Consider the following 19261-nt stretch of genomic DNA (forward strand, 5'->3'; position numbering starts at 1 on the left):
GTAAATTATTTGAGTCTAGGAAGTTAGTGACATGATGCTATCATTCCGTATTCATGTCTTTAATTGTGAAATTCAAATTGGAAACCGGCCAAGAGATAGTGAGGTAATGTTGTCAAATGCAGTGGAATTTATTGCTTTTAAGGAATATTTCTATTTAGTGGACTGCATGAGAAAATAAAAAATCAAAATTAAGTTCTTTCTCATGGCGTTATTTTTAATGGCTACATCCTGACTTAAATACAGAGTGTTACTTACGGGGAGGGGAAGGAAAATTAGTACAGTGTGGATGAGCAATACCTTGAGTTTAAAAGATTCTGGGAAAAGGTAGTATTTGTAGATGCACCAAGGTACATAAAAACTAGGAGATGCTTAATTAGAGGAGACAGTTAAGTGTTTCCATCATCATAGAGGGGGAAACTCCACATCTGCTGGGCAGCCAGCGACCACAGGCTTGCAATGGAAGGGTGGGTGCCTCTAACTGGCACCTGGAGAGATGTCCGATTAAGAGCTCCGGCTGTTGCTCCTCTCTGCGGGCTGCCTGGGAAGGAACCTTGGCCCAGTTGTGAACTGTTGTAATGGTTATGCTTTCTGCTAGCTAGCAAGGGGTTGGCCTTTTGTTATGAACTTTTATACAGCAGTGAAGTATTTTGTATTAGTTATGCCAAAATATTTTTACTAAAATGCACTCTAATTCTAGGCTGCTTGCTTATTGCAGATTAATAAGAGAGTAATGGTCAGTTACTTTTTTACACATGCTGTAGTTGTAGTAGAGTTGCAGATATTTAACTGTCTTCTCTTGCTTCTGTGGAGAGTTCAGATAGTACCTGATTTAAGGAACAAAAAAGTTTCTTCTCTCCTGGACTGCAGACGTTGAATTAATTTTCTTGCTTTGTATTGCAATGCTGATTTAGGATCATAGTCCAAGATTGTGGGTGTGTAACATGCACAGAGTGTTTCCTACAGTAGAGGCAAATCGCCACTCACGGACTGACCTTTGTTCTTTCTGGTTTTCATTGCTCAGTTGTGAAAGTCCATCATTATTAGTACCGCAGCAGGTTTGATTTCCAGAAATGAAAGACATTAAATATAAACAAGGTGTGATCTGATATACGCTTCAGTATGATAATGCAATATTCACGTGTCTTTAATAACCAGTTTGCTGTAATTATAGAAATAGAATGGCAAGGTCAAATTTTAAGTGTATGTTTTATAAGATATATATTGATTGAATTCTTATTTTCCCACCTAATTTTCTAACTAATTGTTGCTCATGTAAAAAGAAGAATTAGCTACAGAAGCAGTTTATGTCTGATTGAAATGAGACAGTATTTGTTGCTCAGATTGACATAATGAAAATACTTCTCAGTGTTTTTTACTTAGAGCTTGAGATTTAAATGCTTATGGGTCATAGATAGTAAAGGACTATGAGGATTGAGTGGTAACTTTTGTGTTGCTGCAGTAAGACAGTTGCTGACTTTAAAAAAAAAAAAAAAAAGAGAAGAAGAAATGCCTCAATCTCAGCTGGTCTTTTTAGGGTTATGGAGAAGAGGCAGAAGAGAAGTCCTACAAATAATTGAGTGGGGGTCAGGGAGGGTATAACAGAATACTTAACCTTTAAAACCATGTGAAACCTGGGGTGGAACGTGCAATAGCCTAGAAGTGGCTGTGACAAAGCACCTATGTCATACTGTAGATCCTGAAGGAATATCTTTATTTTTCACTGCTCAAAGGTTAAAAAGAAATAATAGGATTTATCAGGTCTTGGCCTATACTATCCTTGAAATTACAAAAGGGTTCATGTGAGCCTTGGCCAGCAGACTCCATTGCAGGACAGGTTTATCATAAAGCTGTATTCCTTTCTATAGAAGCATGCAAAAAGTCATTGTGTTTCACTGTGCTTTGAGTATTTCAGTGAATGGGCTCTAGGGTACAGAATCACAGAATGTTTAGAGCTGGAAGGGACCTTTAAAGATCATCTAGTCCAACCTCCTTACCATGGGCAGAGACATCTTCCACTAGACCAGGTTGTTCAAAGCTCCATCCAGCTTGGCCTTGAACACTTCCAGGGATGGGGCATCCACAGCCTCTCTGGGCAACCTGTTCCAGTGCCTCACCACCCTAATTGTAAAAAATTTCTTCTTACATCCAGTCTAAATCTACCCTCTTTCAATTTAAAAGCATTGCCCCTTGTTCTGTCACTATAGTCCCTGGTAAAAAGTCTTTCTCCACCTTTCTTATAAGCCCCCGTTATATATTGAAAGGCTGCAGTAAAAGTAAGTTGGTCCTGACTTAACTACAATTCTGTTATTTGTGGGTTAGTTTTTTTTAAATCATGCTACCTCCTTTGTAATTTTTGGATATCTTCTTAATTTTGTTGCTGTGGTGGGTGAGATGTTAAAATTGCAAAATATTTTTCAGGACTTGTGTAAAAATGGATCTTCTGCTTCATATTCTTAGTCCTTTCCAGGTGACTGTTTTCGTACTCTTGTCATTTCACAAGGCTGATCAATTGATAACCATCTTTTCACTACCTCCCAAACTTTGTGCGCTTAAGCAGTCATGGGAGTAGTGTATTTTCTTAGTTTCTTATTCTTTCATTCACAATGCATGCAGTCTTTATTTTGTGCACTCCATTAGTTGTTCATTCTTCCCACTGTTATTGGCTGCATTTTCTCTTGCTGGTAAGATGACATTGAAGGAAGTGGTGTTCATTTACTTGGCAAAGAAATTAATGTAAGCATGTGTTTACCAGATAGAAAAATTCTCTGCTCCCAAAATACACTGGACTTTCAGATTGCCTGTAGTAGTATCTGAAGTCTGGAACAGTTACTGATAACCACAGAAAAATAGTTATTTTTAGTATCTTCTGGTTAATCTTGGATATCCATCAGGATGCTTGTTAAACAATGAGTTACCACAGAACCCCAAGTTGTTTGGAAGTACTGGAGTTTTACTGTTGTACAGGGAGGAAACACTTCTTAGGATAGCGTCTGCTGCATTTTCTTATTAGCATTAGGGTTTTGTTGTCAGCAGCACTGACCAAGTACCTGTAGGCTTTGGACAGATCTGGGCACTAACAGTCACATTTTGTAGCGGATTGCTGAATTGCAAAATTATATTCCTTGGTTCTGGTATTTCAGATCTCGTCATGGATTTCTCATCTGTGTAAATGAAAATGTTTCAATGAAATCATTAATTTTGTATCTTTTTCTCTAGTGTGAATGAATTTAGACTGTCATATAACATATATATTTTCTTTTCCTTTTGCAGATTATCTTCCTGGGAAATATCACTCTTTGTATGTAAAGAATATCTCACCAAGTTGCTGCAACTGAGTTTAGAATGTTACTTGACTTGTGATTCTGATGGAGGAATAACCAGATCTCAGGCTGCTGCACTGGAAGACTTTACGGGAAATACAAAATGTCATCGAATAGGAGTCAGAACCCCCATGGACTTAAACAGATCGGTCTTGACCAGATATGGGATGACCTAAGAGCTGGAATCCAACAGGTTTACACCAGACAAAGTATGGCAAAATCCAGATACATGGAACTCTACACGTATCCTAATTCCTAAGCCTGTTAGTACTTTTGCTGTTAGTAGATTAGAAATAGCTTTTCACTTTTTGTCGTGCTTTAACCCCAGCCAGCAACTAAACACCATGTGGCCACTTGCTCACTCACTCCTCCCCCCTCCCAGAGGGACGGGGAGGAGAAAAAGGCGGGGGGGGGTGGGGGTGGGTGGGGTGGGTGGTAAAACTTGTGGGTTGAGATAAGAACAGTTTAATAACTACAATAATAACAAAAAATATCGATGATGATAATATAATAACAATACTAATAATTGTAATGAAAAGCAATGTAACCAAAAGAGAGAAATTGCACCCAAGAAAAGACAAATGATGCACAATGCAATTGCTCACTACCCACTGACCGATGCCCGAGCAGCGATCCGCCCCTCCCAGCCAACTCCCCTCAGCTGATATACTGAGCATGATATTCTATAGTATGGAATATCCCTTTGGCTAGTTTGGGTCAGCTTTCCTGGCTATGGTCCCTCCTTAACTTAGGATAAGTGCTACTTAGCAACAACTAAAACAGCAGTGTGTTATCAATGTTATTTTCACACTAAATCCAAAACACACTGTACCAGCTACTAGGAAGAAAATTAACTCTATCCCAGCCAAAACCAAGACACTTTTCTAAGCTCAAAATTGCTTCATAACTATTTGACTTAGTGGCTTTTAAGAATATATTTTTATTTGGAAGATTAGCCTTTTCTATTTAATCTTACTGACAAATAAGAAGGAACATTCTGTTTTCTGGAAAACTGTCTTCATAATTATGGCTACCTCTGAATTTCAGGTTTGATCACCATAATCTTTGACAGAGCAGATGTTTGAAGTGATTTTATTAATAGGTCTGATTTTAAGTCCACAATACACCAAAAGAAAACAGAAGTTATTTTTCCTTTATATGTTAGACTCTGGCATTATGCTGCAGGTCTTATTGGTAATAAGGTCTGGTTACCTGGAAAATTGTTCTCTTGTCAACTTCAGAGTAATATTTTACTCTTGAGTGGTTTTATAATTTTCCAGCTGGAGTGAGAATGCACCCAGTGGATTTCTCTTGAATTCCTAGCTTGCATTAGAGAGCTATTGAAATTTTTCAGCATATCCCTGTTTTGGGAGTTGTTATAAGATGCTAAAAGGGAGTTGTGTTCATTCTTGTACATGTGTGCTGAAGTCCTATTTGTAGGAATCTTGTTTCTGTCAGGTAGTGTGTAAGGATCTTTTATAACTAATTTGGAAGGAGAGATGTGCCTCTTGCTGTATTATAGTTTCAGTATTTGACTTTAGATCTTCGTTTGGAAAGTGAGAAATCCTTCTTTTATATTCCACCTATAAAGTGGCATGTAAATTGATTTGGTGAGGAACCACCTCTGTTTTGCATCTGTCATTCTGTGTTCACTCTTGTAACCTTTATCACTCAGTAGAGTAAGCACTGCTTAAGAAGGTGGTAGTACAGCAGAGTGTGTAGACATATGATAGAAGAAATGATGACTGAATACATTTCCTATCTTTAAGTAGTTCTGCTATTTTTCTTTATAACTTTTAGAGGTTTTGTTAATAAACGTTATTGTTCTGATACATAAATTAGCATCTAAAGCTGTTTTCACTGAATTGGAATTGCATGTCAAATTTTAGTCTGTGTTAAAAAAACATAAAAGAAAGAAGAGCTTGAAGGCTATAAAGCAGTTAATTCTGTAGTTCTCTGGGCTTTCTAAGGAGATAGAAAAGTTTGTTTTCTGTACATATAATCTCAGAGTTGATGTGTAATCTTATCTGTGCCTGCAGAATCCATGCTCCTGGAGGGGTGAGAAAAACCCTGAGCGGTCTGCTGAGTGTTTCTAGGATACTTCTTTAATAGTGATGAGAAGATGAAATAACATTTGGTTTAGGGTCAGAACTTTTCCTAAGACTTAAAATGACTGATTTCTTGCAGTGCTAGGTTCAGCATTGTTCTTGGCTGAATAAAACAAGTCTGCAGAAGTTGAATATCTGATAGAAATCTGATGTGTAGTAGAACCTCTGAGAGAATTTTTTCTTCTGAGTGCCTTTAATATATTCCTGTTTGTGAGGTCTGTCAAGCAGGGCAGCTGAAAACTAAATACTTATTATAAAGATAATGTTAAAACACTTGCTTTTTTTCTTCCCCTTCTGATGTTCCCAAACATTCTTGGAATAAAGCTGTAAAAGGGATATGTTGTCTGTTAACTACTTTTTCCTTGTTGCTTCAAGGAGTTTTTGGGTCTGAAACAAAGGATGGGTTTTGTTACTTCTAAGTGAATTAATTAAGTGGATAATTTTGCTGACTGACTTTCTTTTGTGGGTTAATTTAATATTCTGATAACTCAGAATATTTGGCACTGGTTAGGCAGGCTAAGAGTTTTTAATCTACTATGAAGGTAACAGTGCACTTTGTATCCTATACCAAGTGCACATATTCAAAAGTTGGGCTTAAAAGATTCCTACCCTTTCAGATGCAGTTATCTATAACACATTTGCTCAGTCTTTGCGTACACCAAGTCTAGTAGATTGATGGACTTCTATTGCTGGAAGCTCTGCCTATCAAACAGCTTGGTTTGGAAAGCAGAACAGATGCAGATGAGTTTCAGCTACAGCTGTAATTGGTCTGAAGATCAGCCCTACTTACAAGGATGCTGGATGTGACAGGAGCAGTTTGGAAATCTGGTGCGGTGGACAGTTTAGTCATTTCCTCATCCTCTTTTGTCCTGCCACCCCGCGCCCCCCCCTTTTCTTTTTCCTGTCTGTGTATTGCTCCTGAAGTGGATTCCATTTCATCCCTCTAATTTATAAAGGGAGGAAAACCATGCATATAAGCAAACCTGCCTTTAGTCTTGTATCTGGTATCGAATTTTCAGTCAAAATTGATTGGAGATGTGGAAGGTTTTGTTGTGCCTTGTTCAAGTGAATCTGGGAAAGAATTGGAAGAATTACGCAATTCAGATGGTTTGGACCTCCATCCTACTTCTACTCATTTTCTTTGTTCAGAGTGTCTCTTTTTGTGAGACTAGATTCAGTCTCTGAGTACAGGCCAGAGCTTGTACTTAAGGTATGGGTTTTTTCCTTCATTCTAGTGGGAGAAGAGAGAGATTAATTATTCCAGGGGTTTTCTAGATCTGAGAATACTGAAGAGATGAACCAAGAAATCTTGTTTCTGAATGGTGGCTATCAAGATCCTTATCCCTACTTTTTCTAATTTAGATTCATTTGTGCTTCTGATTGCAGGGTGTATTTTTTGTCAGATCAGATGATCACCAAATGTTTTTCAGTAATGCATACACTTTCATGATTCCTTTTGCCCTGCCAGCTATGCCAAAGCACCTAACCAGAAGAGCAGTCCTTTATGGAAGTTGCAATGTTTTTATTTACCACTCCTTACATGATTATGAAGATCAGTGTACTAATGTACTTTAATTACTTTCTGAGGTATGTTCTTCGTGTTTCTATTGAGAATTCCATATAGAAACAGAATGCCTTTAGAATAGTGCTTGCTGTGGAAGTTGAGACTGGGGTTTTTTTGTTGTGTGGCTTGTTGGTTTGGTTTTGGTTTTGGGGGTTTTTTCCCCATGTGTGAGATTTGTGAAAATGAAATCCTTTACCTGGTTGCTTTTCTGTCCCTTACCCAGATATTAAGTAATTCCTAGTACTGAAGAGCTTGCAATAGTAAGTAACATCTTGTGACAGGCTGTACTGCAAGCTAGCATAGAATTACATGTCAAGCACTGACTTCATGCAGAAAACAGAAATAGTAAGATTAACTAGATTTCTAGGAACAGTAGACCTAACAGCATTGCTAATGTTGGGAGGGAAGGGCCTTTCTACCCTATTTTTCCTTTAGTGGCAATTAGTTTGGAGGCTGTTAGCCACAGGACTAGGTTGCAAAATCAATGTTAGAAGAGTGATAAAGGCACAGAGGAGTCACTCATGGAACTCAGGAGGTTAACAGCAAGTTTTGGTACACTGCACACAAGAGGGTGGTTCACTCAGAAGCAATTCTCTCTACTTTATGCAAAGAGAAAAATAGTTCAAGCTGCTGTTCTGCAGCAACAAAAAAGGAACCCCATTTGTTGCAGTTAGTCAAGGAGTAATGAAATTATACTATCAATGTATACAGAATATGTCTCCGTGGCATGTAGTCTGTTTGAAGGAAACTGCCACTCTGTCTGTCTGAGAGAGAACTATGCTTGTGTGTAGCAAGTTGCGAGCTTCTGTTTTGAATTGTTGGTGGAAGACCTATTACTTTGTTTACTAGAATTATTCTTACTCAACTTATTCATATTTATGTTGCTGTAAGTCACTTGTCTTTATGGCCACCTCTTCTTAAACTCCATTTGGCAATGATCAAATATTTGTACATCTTTGGCAGAAGGTGATGCGTGTCTTTCAAACTAATCACATGGTGAGCCTGCAATTTATTTTCTTCAGGCCTCATGGTGTGAGAGGATGAATTGGGATTTACATACATTTGGATTTAAATTCTGCAGTGGAGAGAATGAAAGGATTTTGTTCCTTTTCTTGTTTTACGTATCTTAAGCAGATTCTCAGACGAGGTACTAGTCTGTCAGAAAACTTTCCTGCATTATTATTAAACTAGCATGATTTTTCATAGTGGCTTATACAGAAAGCTGAATAACTTTCTGAAATTCTTATTTTCTTCCTCCAAGCACATATCAACACCTCAATTTCCAGATATGATTGGTGAGTGGAAAGCTTAGTGGTGGACTTTTATTTCACGTGTGTACTTTTTATCTGAAATGTCAAAATTATTTTTTTTGGCATAAACTCATGCTTTCACTGTCTTGATTTACAAAACACAATCTGAGAAGCATTTTTAAGGAATTTTTTTAGACAGTGTAGTTAGTTTATGCCCATACGGAACAGAGGAACCTTTTTGCCCAGTTTTAACATTTTTTAAAAAATGGAATTGGGAAAAATAAGACTGTTTAAAGATTCTAAGTACCATTAGTTTATAATAAATAAGATTTTTATCTAAATGAAGATATCTTAAAATCTTTGCATTGATAAGAAGACTATAGAGAACTGTAGAAGGTGTGCTTGTTTTACTAAAAAGTGCATCTGCAATGTCCAAATTGGGTTTCAAAGTCTTTCTCATGTTGTGCACATAAAAATCATACTGTTGATTTCAACAGTTCCTATAATACATTTGAGTAGTCATGTTTGGCATAATCATTATATAGCTCTTACGTGAAACTTTGAAGTAAAATGGCTGAATTTACCATGACTTAAAATTTGCTCAAGTCTTACACCTGTAAATTGGATTTTACAAATGTGTTTCTAATATTATTGTTCCATTATTAACCACAGTAATTCTTTTAAAAAGTAATTGCTTTAAGTATTTTAAAGTAAGGTTAGGTAAAGGTTAGGATGTTTTGTCACATTTCATTTTTCTATGAAAAATCTTTTCCTTGTTTCTGTATTTGCTTATTGTGATTCAATTTTTTTAACTTATTTTAATGAAGTGGTAGTTACCGATTATCCATCAGACCAAATGTAAGTAATTGTACATCACAAAAGATTACTGTAATTGTTTTATAAGGTGGGATATTTTTTTCTCAGATATTAGCAAGTGGTAAATGAAAAGATTGCATTAAACATGAAATAATTAGGTGTAGTATGCTTACATTTTAAAAATACAAGATGACTTGGGGTAATGTGTCTGTTCATAAAGCAGAATGTATAAATACATTTAACGTATTTTTTGCCTGTGGATAGATTCAGCCCTATGTTGCCCAAGCAAAACGAGAAAGCCCTTCTCTTGGCATCCATTTGCCAAGGTCTTTTGTAGTTCTTCTACTGCAATTCTTCTCCTAGTGGTTTTCACTGGAATTCCTGTATTCTAGTAGGATTTTAGATCAGCAGATATATATTAAAGCTGTGAGAATCTTTTATTTTCTGATTGCATGAATCTGTTGTTATCAGGCAGCATGGTATGTTGTGGTTTGTTTGTTGGGTTGTTTTTTCCCCTGAACAGATAATTATGCTTTTTCTGTACAGAAAAGATACTGGGGTGTTCGGGCATGTGCTTTTTAAACCTCAGAAACTGTTCCACTTTCTCTTGAGATTCTCTCGCTCTAAGCCATCCATTCACTTTAATGTCAGATTGTTTAAGATCACTCTGGATACATCAAAGCAGCCTCTGCTGTCTGCTAGTATTAATCCTGCTTATATTCAATATGATGTTTCATAGAGTTTCTCATGTGCCAGTTAGTGCTTGCATGGAACACGAAGGCAGAAGTAAATGTATTTATTTACATGTTCGAAGAGTACATAATATACCTTTTCTTGGGTGGAAAGGTAGGTATAATTGTATGGTTTTGTGTATATTTATAAAAATTGTTGCTTCAGTTTGAAAGAAGTGCAGAATATGTTTATATTAGTGCAATCAGTTCCTTTTTTTATGTTGTTCTCCACAATGATCCCTTGCTGTTCTACTTGCTTTTTATAGTAACCAAGAGTATTCTGTACAAAACCAACTTTGGTCAATGCAAAGAACTTTAAACTTAAAAGCAACCTCAGTTATGGTGGTTCTTAGACTTCTTGGCATAAAGACTGTAGACCTCGTATATGCATTTGGCTTTGAAAATTTGTGTTTTTCTTGTAACTCAGTGCTTCTCTGTGACTCTTTGGAGTTTATGCCATGAAGAGGGAAGCAAGAAGTTATTTGTTAGTCTGCAGATGGCTTTTGCCATAAGTTTCTTCAATCTCAGACTTGTAGAAATGTGTCTGAGCTCCCTTATGCGTGGATTTTCATAGGAGCTACATGGCTGATGCTGTAATAGCTCCTTCAGTCTCTGCCTCAGTCGTTCCCTGACTAAAATGGGAATGGTTTAACAGTGCAAGTGTATCTAATCAAAATACTTAAAATGTGTAATTGATTTTAGGATAAAGTGTATTGAAACACAAATGGAGAATGTGGGTTGGGAGCAGGGTCTTAATTTTTTTTTATTTGTGTTCTTTGAACTGTTTTGTGGGAGTAACCCTTCCTTACTGGATGATGAACTGAACATACTTAAGATAGGCTCTTGCTGATACCTTCCTGAAAAGAATGAAGGTTTCTGGATTTTTTGTTTTACTGCTGCTCCTCACAAAGCTGAAGTGGGTGTTTAAAGCACTTGTTCTGAAAAGTGATTGGTTTTTGGCAACCTCATAATTTCAAAAACTTGTGCGCTTGTGCAAAATTCCTTCGTCTGTTGGACTTATGAAACTTTAAAGTCACGTAGGCATGTCCACTTCTCCTAGCAGCTTTACTTATTGTGCATGAGGTGGTTTTGTGAGGTTCACACAGCCTAATCTTCTAGACATACAAGAGTTGAAATGGCTTCAGTAATTCTGAAGAAAATATGTAAAGCTGTTCTCTCGTAAATATAGTAAGCTGTATTGTTTGTATTAGAAGTGGTTTTACAAGAATACAAAGCTTCCATAATCTTTCCTAGCAATTCTCCTATCAGTAGTTTCGGTAACTATGTTGTTCTTGCATGCCTTTGGTGTAATCTAGGAAAATACAAATCTTTTACAAAAGTGGAATTAATCTCAGCTTGTTCCTGTAGACCAGCTGTTGAGGTGACAGAGCACTCAGAGTTAATTACTGCTCAAGATAGGTGACATAGCAAATTTGTGCCTAAAACTGATCTTTATTTTAAAGAGGCTAGAAGTAATGAAGGAGAAATTCTGGTTAGAGAGTTGCTCAACTTCTGTTGTTGTTGTGTGCTTCCTCCTTTTCAAAAGCTTTGTTGTCATTTCTCTCTGCCCTGTAGTTTTGTGCTACACTGTGTTAATTCTGCTTCCCTTTCAGTTCCTTTTAGTTTTACATATCTGTTCCTCAAGCAGACTTATTCCAGTTATGTTAATTTTTCATAGCAAAATGGAAAAACTGTGGGGACCCAGCTGTGCTGCTGAAAGGGGAATCAGTTATTACCTCAGCAGAACTGTTTTCTTTATAAAAATTTAAGGTTACGGACTCATGTGAAACCGAGTAATTTGCACCCATCAGTGTAAATCTAAGTGTTTTCCTGTTGTGTGTTGAATTACAAAACTGATACTTGTCTCACATAATTTCTGTTTGTAGTTGCTTCTGGAAGAAAAAAATGCAGTATGGAGTATTTTAGTACTTTTCTGGGGCAGAGGGTAGATTAGAGGTGACTGTGGTGTGCCCAAGCTTGTGCTTTGATGGCGTACTTGCTCCAAAAGTATATGCACTACTACTGAAAGAGCCTGTTTCACTTCTCCTGTGTGGACACAGAAGTTCAGATCTGCTCAGCAAAGGATCTGACAACGGGGACAATGGTTAGTTGTAGTGGCAGTCACTTCCCCAGTCCAAATGACTGGTTGCCTGCATGAACTCCCACACTACCGGAAAAGCAGGTGGCAAGGAAGCCCTCCAGCTGCGTTGTGTGTCAAGATCATTTCCTTCAGTGGAAGTGACCTCCTACAAGGCCATAAATTTATTATGGCGTGGCAGCATGGGAATTTTTTTTTTTTCCTTTGTACTGCCCAGGTTTATAAACTGAGTAAAGGTTGTCAGAAGTAGTGTAAATTATATTGAAGAGAAAGGTGGTAAAATTAATTTGTCTTTTGCTGCTTCTTGTATCCCATTTTGAAGAGTTTCAGAGAAGAATGAAGTTCTGAAAAAGATTTCTCCTCTTAAATAGTACGATGCTGAATCAATTATAAACTTCCTTGCAGTCTTCTACCTCAAATTTTAATTTACATAAGTAAATGTAATTTCTTCTTCACTGTGAGGAGGATTTAGAAGCTTGGTCTTGATCAGTTCCTCCTGTAGATGGTTTGTCTGTTTGCTGGGCCAAATCTGAAGTTCAGCAGCCAGAAGCTTGGGGAGCAGTGCAGCTTCACTGCGGTGCAAAGTATTCTATTGATGAATTAACTTCTCTGCTTGTTGTAGTATGTGAATTGCTATGCAGAATTGCACAGACACCCACAGAAATGTTTCCTAATAGCCATTTGGATATGTATATGGCTTCCAGCATACGAAGCAGTTGAGGGGATTAGTTTCCCTTCTGCAACCAAGAATTCTTTTCATAGCATTCCCCTTGTGATTCTCAGATGGACTGTCACGTACTTCATTGTAAGCAGCACAAGTCTGATTTTGTTTTGAATATGTCAGTCTTTCTGTCAGTGGTTGGCTTTAGCAGATGGGAACACAGATTGTAAACAAAGTGTGAGAGAGCATTCTTTTATGTATAATATGTCAAAGAGTGATTTACACTTGCAAACTGCCTTCTGTGCAGGCAAACTAACTTCAGTTTGTCTTGCATAAAACAACTAAACTACAGCATTTCAAAAGTGCTGTCTTGGAGACTTCGGCTAGCAAGACTCAAGCCAGAATAACAAGTGAAGATGTGCATTACTGGTATATTTTTACTCCAGCTCTGAGTTGATTACTGTCAGGCATGGACAGCAGGTCTCAGTCTCTCTGTGTTTACTTTACAAGGAATCATGGGTTTAATAGTAAAACATATGGAGTTAGAAAAAGGCTTATGTCTTCTAACCTTGGTCTTTTACTTTTCTGAAGGCTGTTATGATTATTCTTGGAGAAGAACAGAAAGAATATTTTCATCAGGCAGTATTTACAAAAGCTGCAAGAATTACCCATCATCTGGACAGTCCTTGTATTTTTAGGCTTGCTCAAAGCCACTTGGAATAGGAGAATTAGGGGAAGGAGTGGGCAAGATCTGCCAGCGGGGTATTTATGAATCAGCCCTAAATTCCTTGTGTTGTGATGGAGAGACTTTCCATACACAATTTGGAGGCTCTTACATTAACTATTTTAAGGTTAAACTGTGAGGTAAGCCCTGCTTTTCTTGTTCGTGAAAAGAAAGTTGTGTATCTAGAAAAAAAAAATTGTTATGCTATGTAGTATTCCTCACTTGAACAGGGAATTCTGAAATTGAAGCGTAGATGGTAAAAGGAGCAACAATGCCAGGAAAGTTTAACAAACAAATTATTAGGAGCTAGAAGAAATCATTAATGTCCAGGAAATAAGTGGCTGGTAGAGACAGAGGCTGATAAAATTTCAGTTGCTAAGCACAAATGAAGGTTTTATGTTATTGGTCGATATAATGGGAAATCTAATTATTTGGCAGCTGGGTGAGGTAATAGGTAAGAAATAAATATGCTGTATGTTTTCAAAATGGGTTAATCTTAGGTAAAGAACATTACTCTTTTGGACAGTGTCGTGACTTTCTGAACAAGAACATGAGTATAGACCATGAGCAGGCTTTCCTTTCAGTTTGACAGAGACTGTGCACCTTGTTCCTGGTGGCATGCAGGATACTCTGATCCTTAAACCCAGTTTAAGGACATGATTTGTCTGTGAAGCTTTTTTTTTTAAAGTAATTGCAAGGGAGTTAACTGGATATTTAAGGGATTTTTCTGCTTGAGCTTTACTGTTTAAATACTAGAAGCAAGTCTGTTCATAATGACTGTCATGCATCATACATTTGGGGTTTATAATTCCCTCGATATTTAATTGTGCTGATGGTCTTCCATTATATTGTGCTGGTCTTTCTGAAAGGAAAGATAAAAGGCAAATCTCAGCAATGTATTAATTTCCTAATATGTGGCATACTGTGGAAGAAGCCTATCTAGTGGTTAAAGCTTGGCCCATTAGTTAAAACACAAATTAAATCCAAATTAGACCTTCTGGATTGCTTAATACAATGTTCTCTAACAAGGGATGTGACTCAAGCCAGCCCTTGGACTGTCAGTAGCTTCGTGAGTGAGTGCTCGGTAGCTTTGTTCCTGTTGGTGAATCGTTTGCCAGATGAGTCATTAGGGTAATCTTTGTTGTCAGATCTGAGTCTTCAACAAGTTGAATTTGAGTGCTACCAAGCTAGTTTATTTTCGTTGTTTGTGAAGTGCGGTTTCTTTGAGGATGCTTTCTTATTTGAAGTGTTTCGAGCAATGTGACTTCCACTTACTACTTTGGAAGAATTCTGAACATTTGAATGTTTTGGATCAGAAAACAGAATGTTTTCTTGAAATGTTAACAGATACAGCAAGTCTTCCAGGCTGTATTAGTATGAGAGGAAAAATTATTGCTACCACATACTTAAATGTTGGGATTATACTTTTAGCCTTTTCAGTGAATCTCATGTTACGGTGTGCATTTGAGTGTATGTGTCTCACCATTACTGCTTTCTAGGTTTGTCCCCTGTCTATCAGTGTTAAATAACCAAATCTTTTATAAAGGATTGTGTTTGAAAGAATGCAAAAATATTATCCTCTGTGTTTTCAACTACTGAATGTTGCTTGAGGTTAGTGTTGAAATTTCTTCCTGTTCAAATGAAAGCTTATATATTTCTGGAAGGCAAATATAATACATCAAATAAATTCCATTTAAACCTTGAAAATAATCTTATCAGCAAATTCCACTGCTTTGTTTCCTTGGTAGTCTTGTTAAGTAAGTGTTAGGTAAATTTAATGTCAGTGTCAGTATTTGCAGTGCACTCGGCAGTCTGACACATTTCTGATGCAGATAATTCTTCTGGAAAATACTTCATTTTCTTAGCTTTAGTTTGATTTTTATGTGGGCTAATGCATCATGTAATGTATTATGGTTAAGTCATTTACAGTCATATAAAACAGCTTATTGAAATTAACATGTTGTTTTTCATTGTGTTTTTATTGTCTCATGCTGGCACACACGTATTCCTTAACTTTTCCTGTCAGTCATGTTTATAACTACTGTACTAGTGTACACCAGTCTAATCAAGCACGGGGAGCTGGAGTACCTCCTTCTAAATCGAAAAAGGGCCAGACACCTGGAGGTGCTCAGTTTGTTGGCTTGGAATTGTACAAACGGCTAAAAGAATTTCTGAAGAACTACTTGACAAATCTCCTTAAGGTAAGATTAGATCAATCTGCATTTGTAGTAGTAATATGGGCTGCGTTGAGATAAGCTTGTATCAACAAACCTAGAGGTGTATGCAGCCACTGGAAATAAATTGAATGATCTTGAAATTTGCTTTTGTCTCCATTACCCATTAGAATGTTTTGTAGGCTAAGTGTACCTGTGAGCTGCTTTTCCTCTTCAAGCGGAAACATCATTTCTGTATTTTATTAGATGTAATTTTATGTGCTATCTTAAGCTGTCCTGTATCTTGAACAAGAATAGCTAGACTTTCTAACCAATTAACCAGCATATTAGTAATGCTGAAAAAATGGGTTTCTGTAACGTTGAAAATGCCTGATGGTAGCCATGAATTTCATTTAATAAATAAATTACTAATAGATCTGGATGTTGGGCTGCTTTGTAACAGAGTGGTTCCTAGTTATGTTTGGAAAGGAACCATGCTTTTAACTTTTGGGATTTTAGTTTTGAGCAATAACAAAAGAATTCTTAGTGTCCTATCAAGTCTACTGCATAATTAATTTGTGAAGCTGTATAAAGGCATCTCTGAGGTCTTACCAGAATGCATTCCTGGTTTTATTCCCTTCTCCCTTCAGGCTGTAGTGGTCCAGTTTGGAAAGATACTTGAACTTCCATGTGTTACAACTTTATCTTCTTTTTTTCTGTAACAAGAACAAATGTGATGCCATAACCATTTCTAAGAATACAGGGTTCTATTTACTACCTGACAGGGTCCTAGAGAAGACCCTATCCATGCTCCCCTTTTTCAGCACCCCAAGTAGCAGCAGTGGGAGTGGGGGGTACATTTTATGCAGATTGGCATGTTGAATGCATTACCATTGCACTGGCATGTTTTACGTAGCATGCTCATCGGTGTCACTTGCTGTTTCTAATGTGGTGTGCTCTTGCTCCCTCCCACAGGAGGGATGGGAGTTTCCTCTGGAGCTTTGTCTATGCTGTGCATTTTTTTACCAGTGTTTTAATTTCTAAATCTCATACTGGCCTTGTGCTTTATTGATGTAGCACGATAGTAGTGCTAGTAATACATTTAGCATTATATTTCCTATAAATACATTGCATGGTATAGCTTTATTACCCAGACAATTTGTACACCCTTATATATCTTGGTTGTACCTTAAAATTACCCAACAGTACTGGCAAACGGTTGTTGTTTCAGGATGGTGAAGATTTGATGGATGAAAGTGTGCTGAAATTCTATACTCAACAATGGGAAGATTATAGGTTCTCAAGCAAAGTATTGAATGGGATATGTGCCTACCTCAATCGACATTGGGTTCGTCGTGAGTGTGATGAAGGTCGTAAAGGAATATATGAAATTTATTCAGTAAGTAGCTTTTTGAACTGTGTGTTTTATCCATTCCATCTGTCATGTTTGCATTATCATCCTGCAGATTGCTGCTTGAAACTTGTAGGAAGTTCATAGAAGTTTTGAAGAAGTGGGCAAAATGGAAATCTCCTCACTTTCCATACTCTCACCCCAGTATATCTGTAAAAATTCCGTGGGTCTAAACCTGTGAGATGTTCAACTGCCTTGTACCTATTGGGACTGCCAGTATTAGACTGTCAACAGTTGTCTGTTTCTGAATAGTTGCTTCTTATACTGTTATCTGTGTGCATCAGCATGGCCTTGTCATTCCACTTAGAATTCAGTCAAATGTTTCAAATATAGACGGAGAAGTAAATTGCTTTTTTTTCTGTTGACTTCAATACACCTCTACAAATTTTTTAGCATCCAAGCTGCTAAGATTCAGTCAACATTTGGTTTGTTATAAGTTATTTTGGTACAGTTCTGAAAGATTGATATGTACTCTTGATAATTATTTTTTTTTTAATATGAAGTAATATAAACAAGGGAAGAACATAGCAGAAGTTCTGGATCTCAGATAACTAGAAGTACTTTTTTTTTTTTTTTTTTTTTTTTTTTTTTTTCATAAAGGATAGTTATTTTCCTTGCTGGTGAAGTATTAGGAAAGCGATGTGTTATTTAACCACTTCACTAAAATAACTGCATATGGTTGAAAAACAGTTGGTATCCTTACCCTTACTTCCTTCCCTCTTAACTTCACTAGCCTAATACTAAGGGACTGTGTCAGCCTGAAAATAGCCAACAGAAAAAGCTGTATGGTGGCAAAGTAACTTGCAGGGTTTGTTAGTTTTCAGAGCTGGCAGTGGATCACTGTCAGAAAAGGGACATCTTAGGTAGAGTTGGTAATTTTATTGTGAAACAGTCTTGTTGCATGAGAAATGTGTGCCAAAACATCATTAAAGTATGCTAAATAATCAGAACTTTTTTATCAGCTTTCCTTAAGGAGTTGTCCTGCATGTATGTGTGTATATATATAAATATTTTGTTTATTCCATCTTTCATCGCCCTTCCTTTGCTTCTAGCTTGCCTTGGTGACCTGGAGAGACTGCTTATTCAGGCCATTAAATAAACAGGTATATGTGTGCATATATATATATATATATGTTATAACTATAGTGTTATTTTATAGGGTTAATTTTATATATTGTTAGTAACTGTTCCAAGGAGAATTTGGGGGGTGCAGACCCAGAAAATAAAAAGGAGCTGCCACCTTCTCTATTGTGATGTTAAAACGATAAATATTTGGGAGGAATGGGCCTTTCTCTATGTGTGTTGTTGAACCTTGATACCAAGACTGTTCTGTTACCTCTTTGCAGAGGGAACCCTTGGCTTTCCCTGCCTGTCCCCTGTACCACCCCCCCCCCTCAAAAAAAAAAAAAAAAAAGGGGGCAAAGGGGGCTTCTCCTAGATGAAGTGACAACTTCAGCTGTTTCTAAGCTAGGCAGGAGATTAGGCTGACGGTCATTTCTTAAGGTTTGAGAGTCAAGATTGTATGAGAACCGATAGTGACAGCCCTGGGATTTTGGTCTCTTCTAATGTTACTGTGAATCTTTAAATTCGCACTGATGCCTGGGAGATTCAGGTCAACTGAATATTTTTAATTAGTGAATCAGCACAATATAAAACAAGACATTGCATAACAACAAAATAATATATCTATGTATGTTGATTTCACTCTTATATACGAGTACTTCATGATGAAAAGACTATTATATTATGAAAATACTACCCAGATTTCAGTTTAAGAGGAACAGTAGTTGCAACACATTATTTATCAGCATAAGCTGATAGCTTTCTTTGTGTAAAATACAGGTGGTTAATTCAGCTCTTACTGCAGAGTTTTCTTGTATTTCAGGTATAAAACAAAGAGAAGTTTGATTTAGAAGGTGCTTTTTGAAATAAATAAAAAAACCCCAACAACCACCACCAAACAAAAACAAAACAATAACAAACAAAAAACCCAAGCACTTTCATACCCTTTTACAGCTCACCACTAATCGGACTGTAATTATGCTGTAGAACTTAGAGGTGTAGCATACTCTGTGATGTCTATAGGAATTTTGTATGTTCAGGTGGTGTCCTTAAATTTTGTTCTCAGGGGGCTTGACTTATCTTGAATATAGGAATACACTCCTGATTAAATACTGTGCTTGACCTACCAGCTGCTTTCTCTGTGCTTGACTTGCTTTTAATCCCTGTTTTCTAAGGTGACAAATGCTGTGTTGAAGTTGATTGAAAAGGAAAGAAATGGTGAAACTATCAATACAAGGCTTATCAGTGGAGTTGTACAATCTTATGGTAAATGAGATTTATTTAAGGTTTTATTACTGTCTTAAAAATAAATGAATATCCCCTATCAGAGCCCAGAATTAGCATGCCACCTCCTTGGATGTCC

General features: G+C 37.0%; 1 protein-coding gene across 2 annotated transcripts in view; it reads left to right on the plus strand.

Annotated features, from left to right (window-relative positions):
- CUL1 (cullin 1) overlaps positions 1-19261 on the plus strand; it is a 54058-nt gene that overhangs the window by 12110 nt on the left and 22687 nt on the right. For both annotated transcript variants that reach the window (XM_049816463.1, XM_049816464.1), the window contains 5 exons: positions 3271-3563; positions 15299-15473; positions 16657-16824; positions 17889-17939; positions 19074-19164. In XM_049816463.1, the coding sequence (XP_049672420.1) occupies positions 3424-3563; positions 15299-15473; positions 16657-16824; positions 17889-17939; positions 19074-19164 (625 nt within the window). In that variant the 5' untranslated portion in view covers positions 3271-3423. The remainder of the gene's footprint in view (positions 1-3270; positions 3564-15298; positions 15474-16656; positions 16825-17888; positions 17940-19073; positions 19165-19261) is intronic.

This window comes from Accipiter gentilis, chromosome 14 (assembly GCF_929443795.1).
Source record: "Accipiter gentilis chromosome 14, bAccGen1.1, whole genome shotgun sequence".
Taxonomy (NCBI): Eukaryota; Metazoa; Chordata; class Aves; order Accipitriformes; family Accipitridae; genus Astur; species Astur gentilis.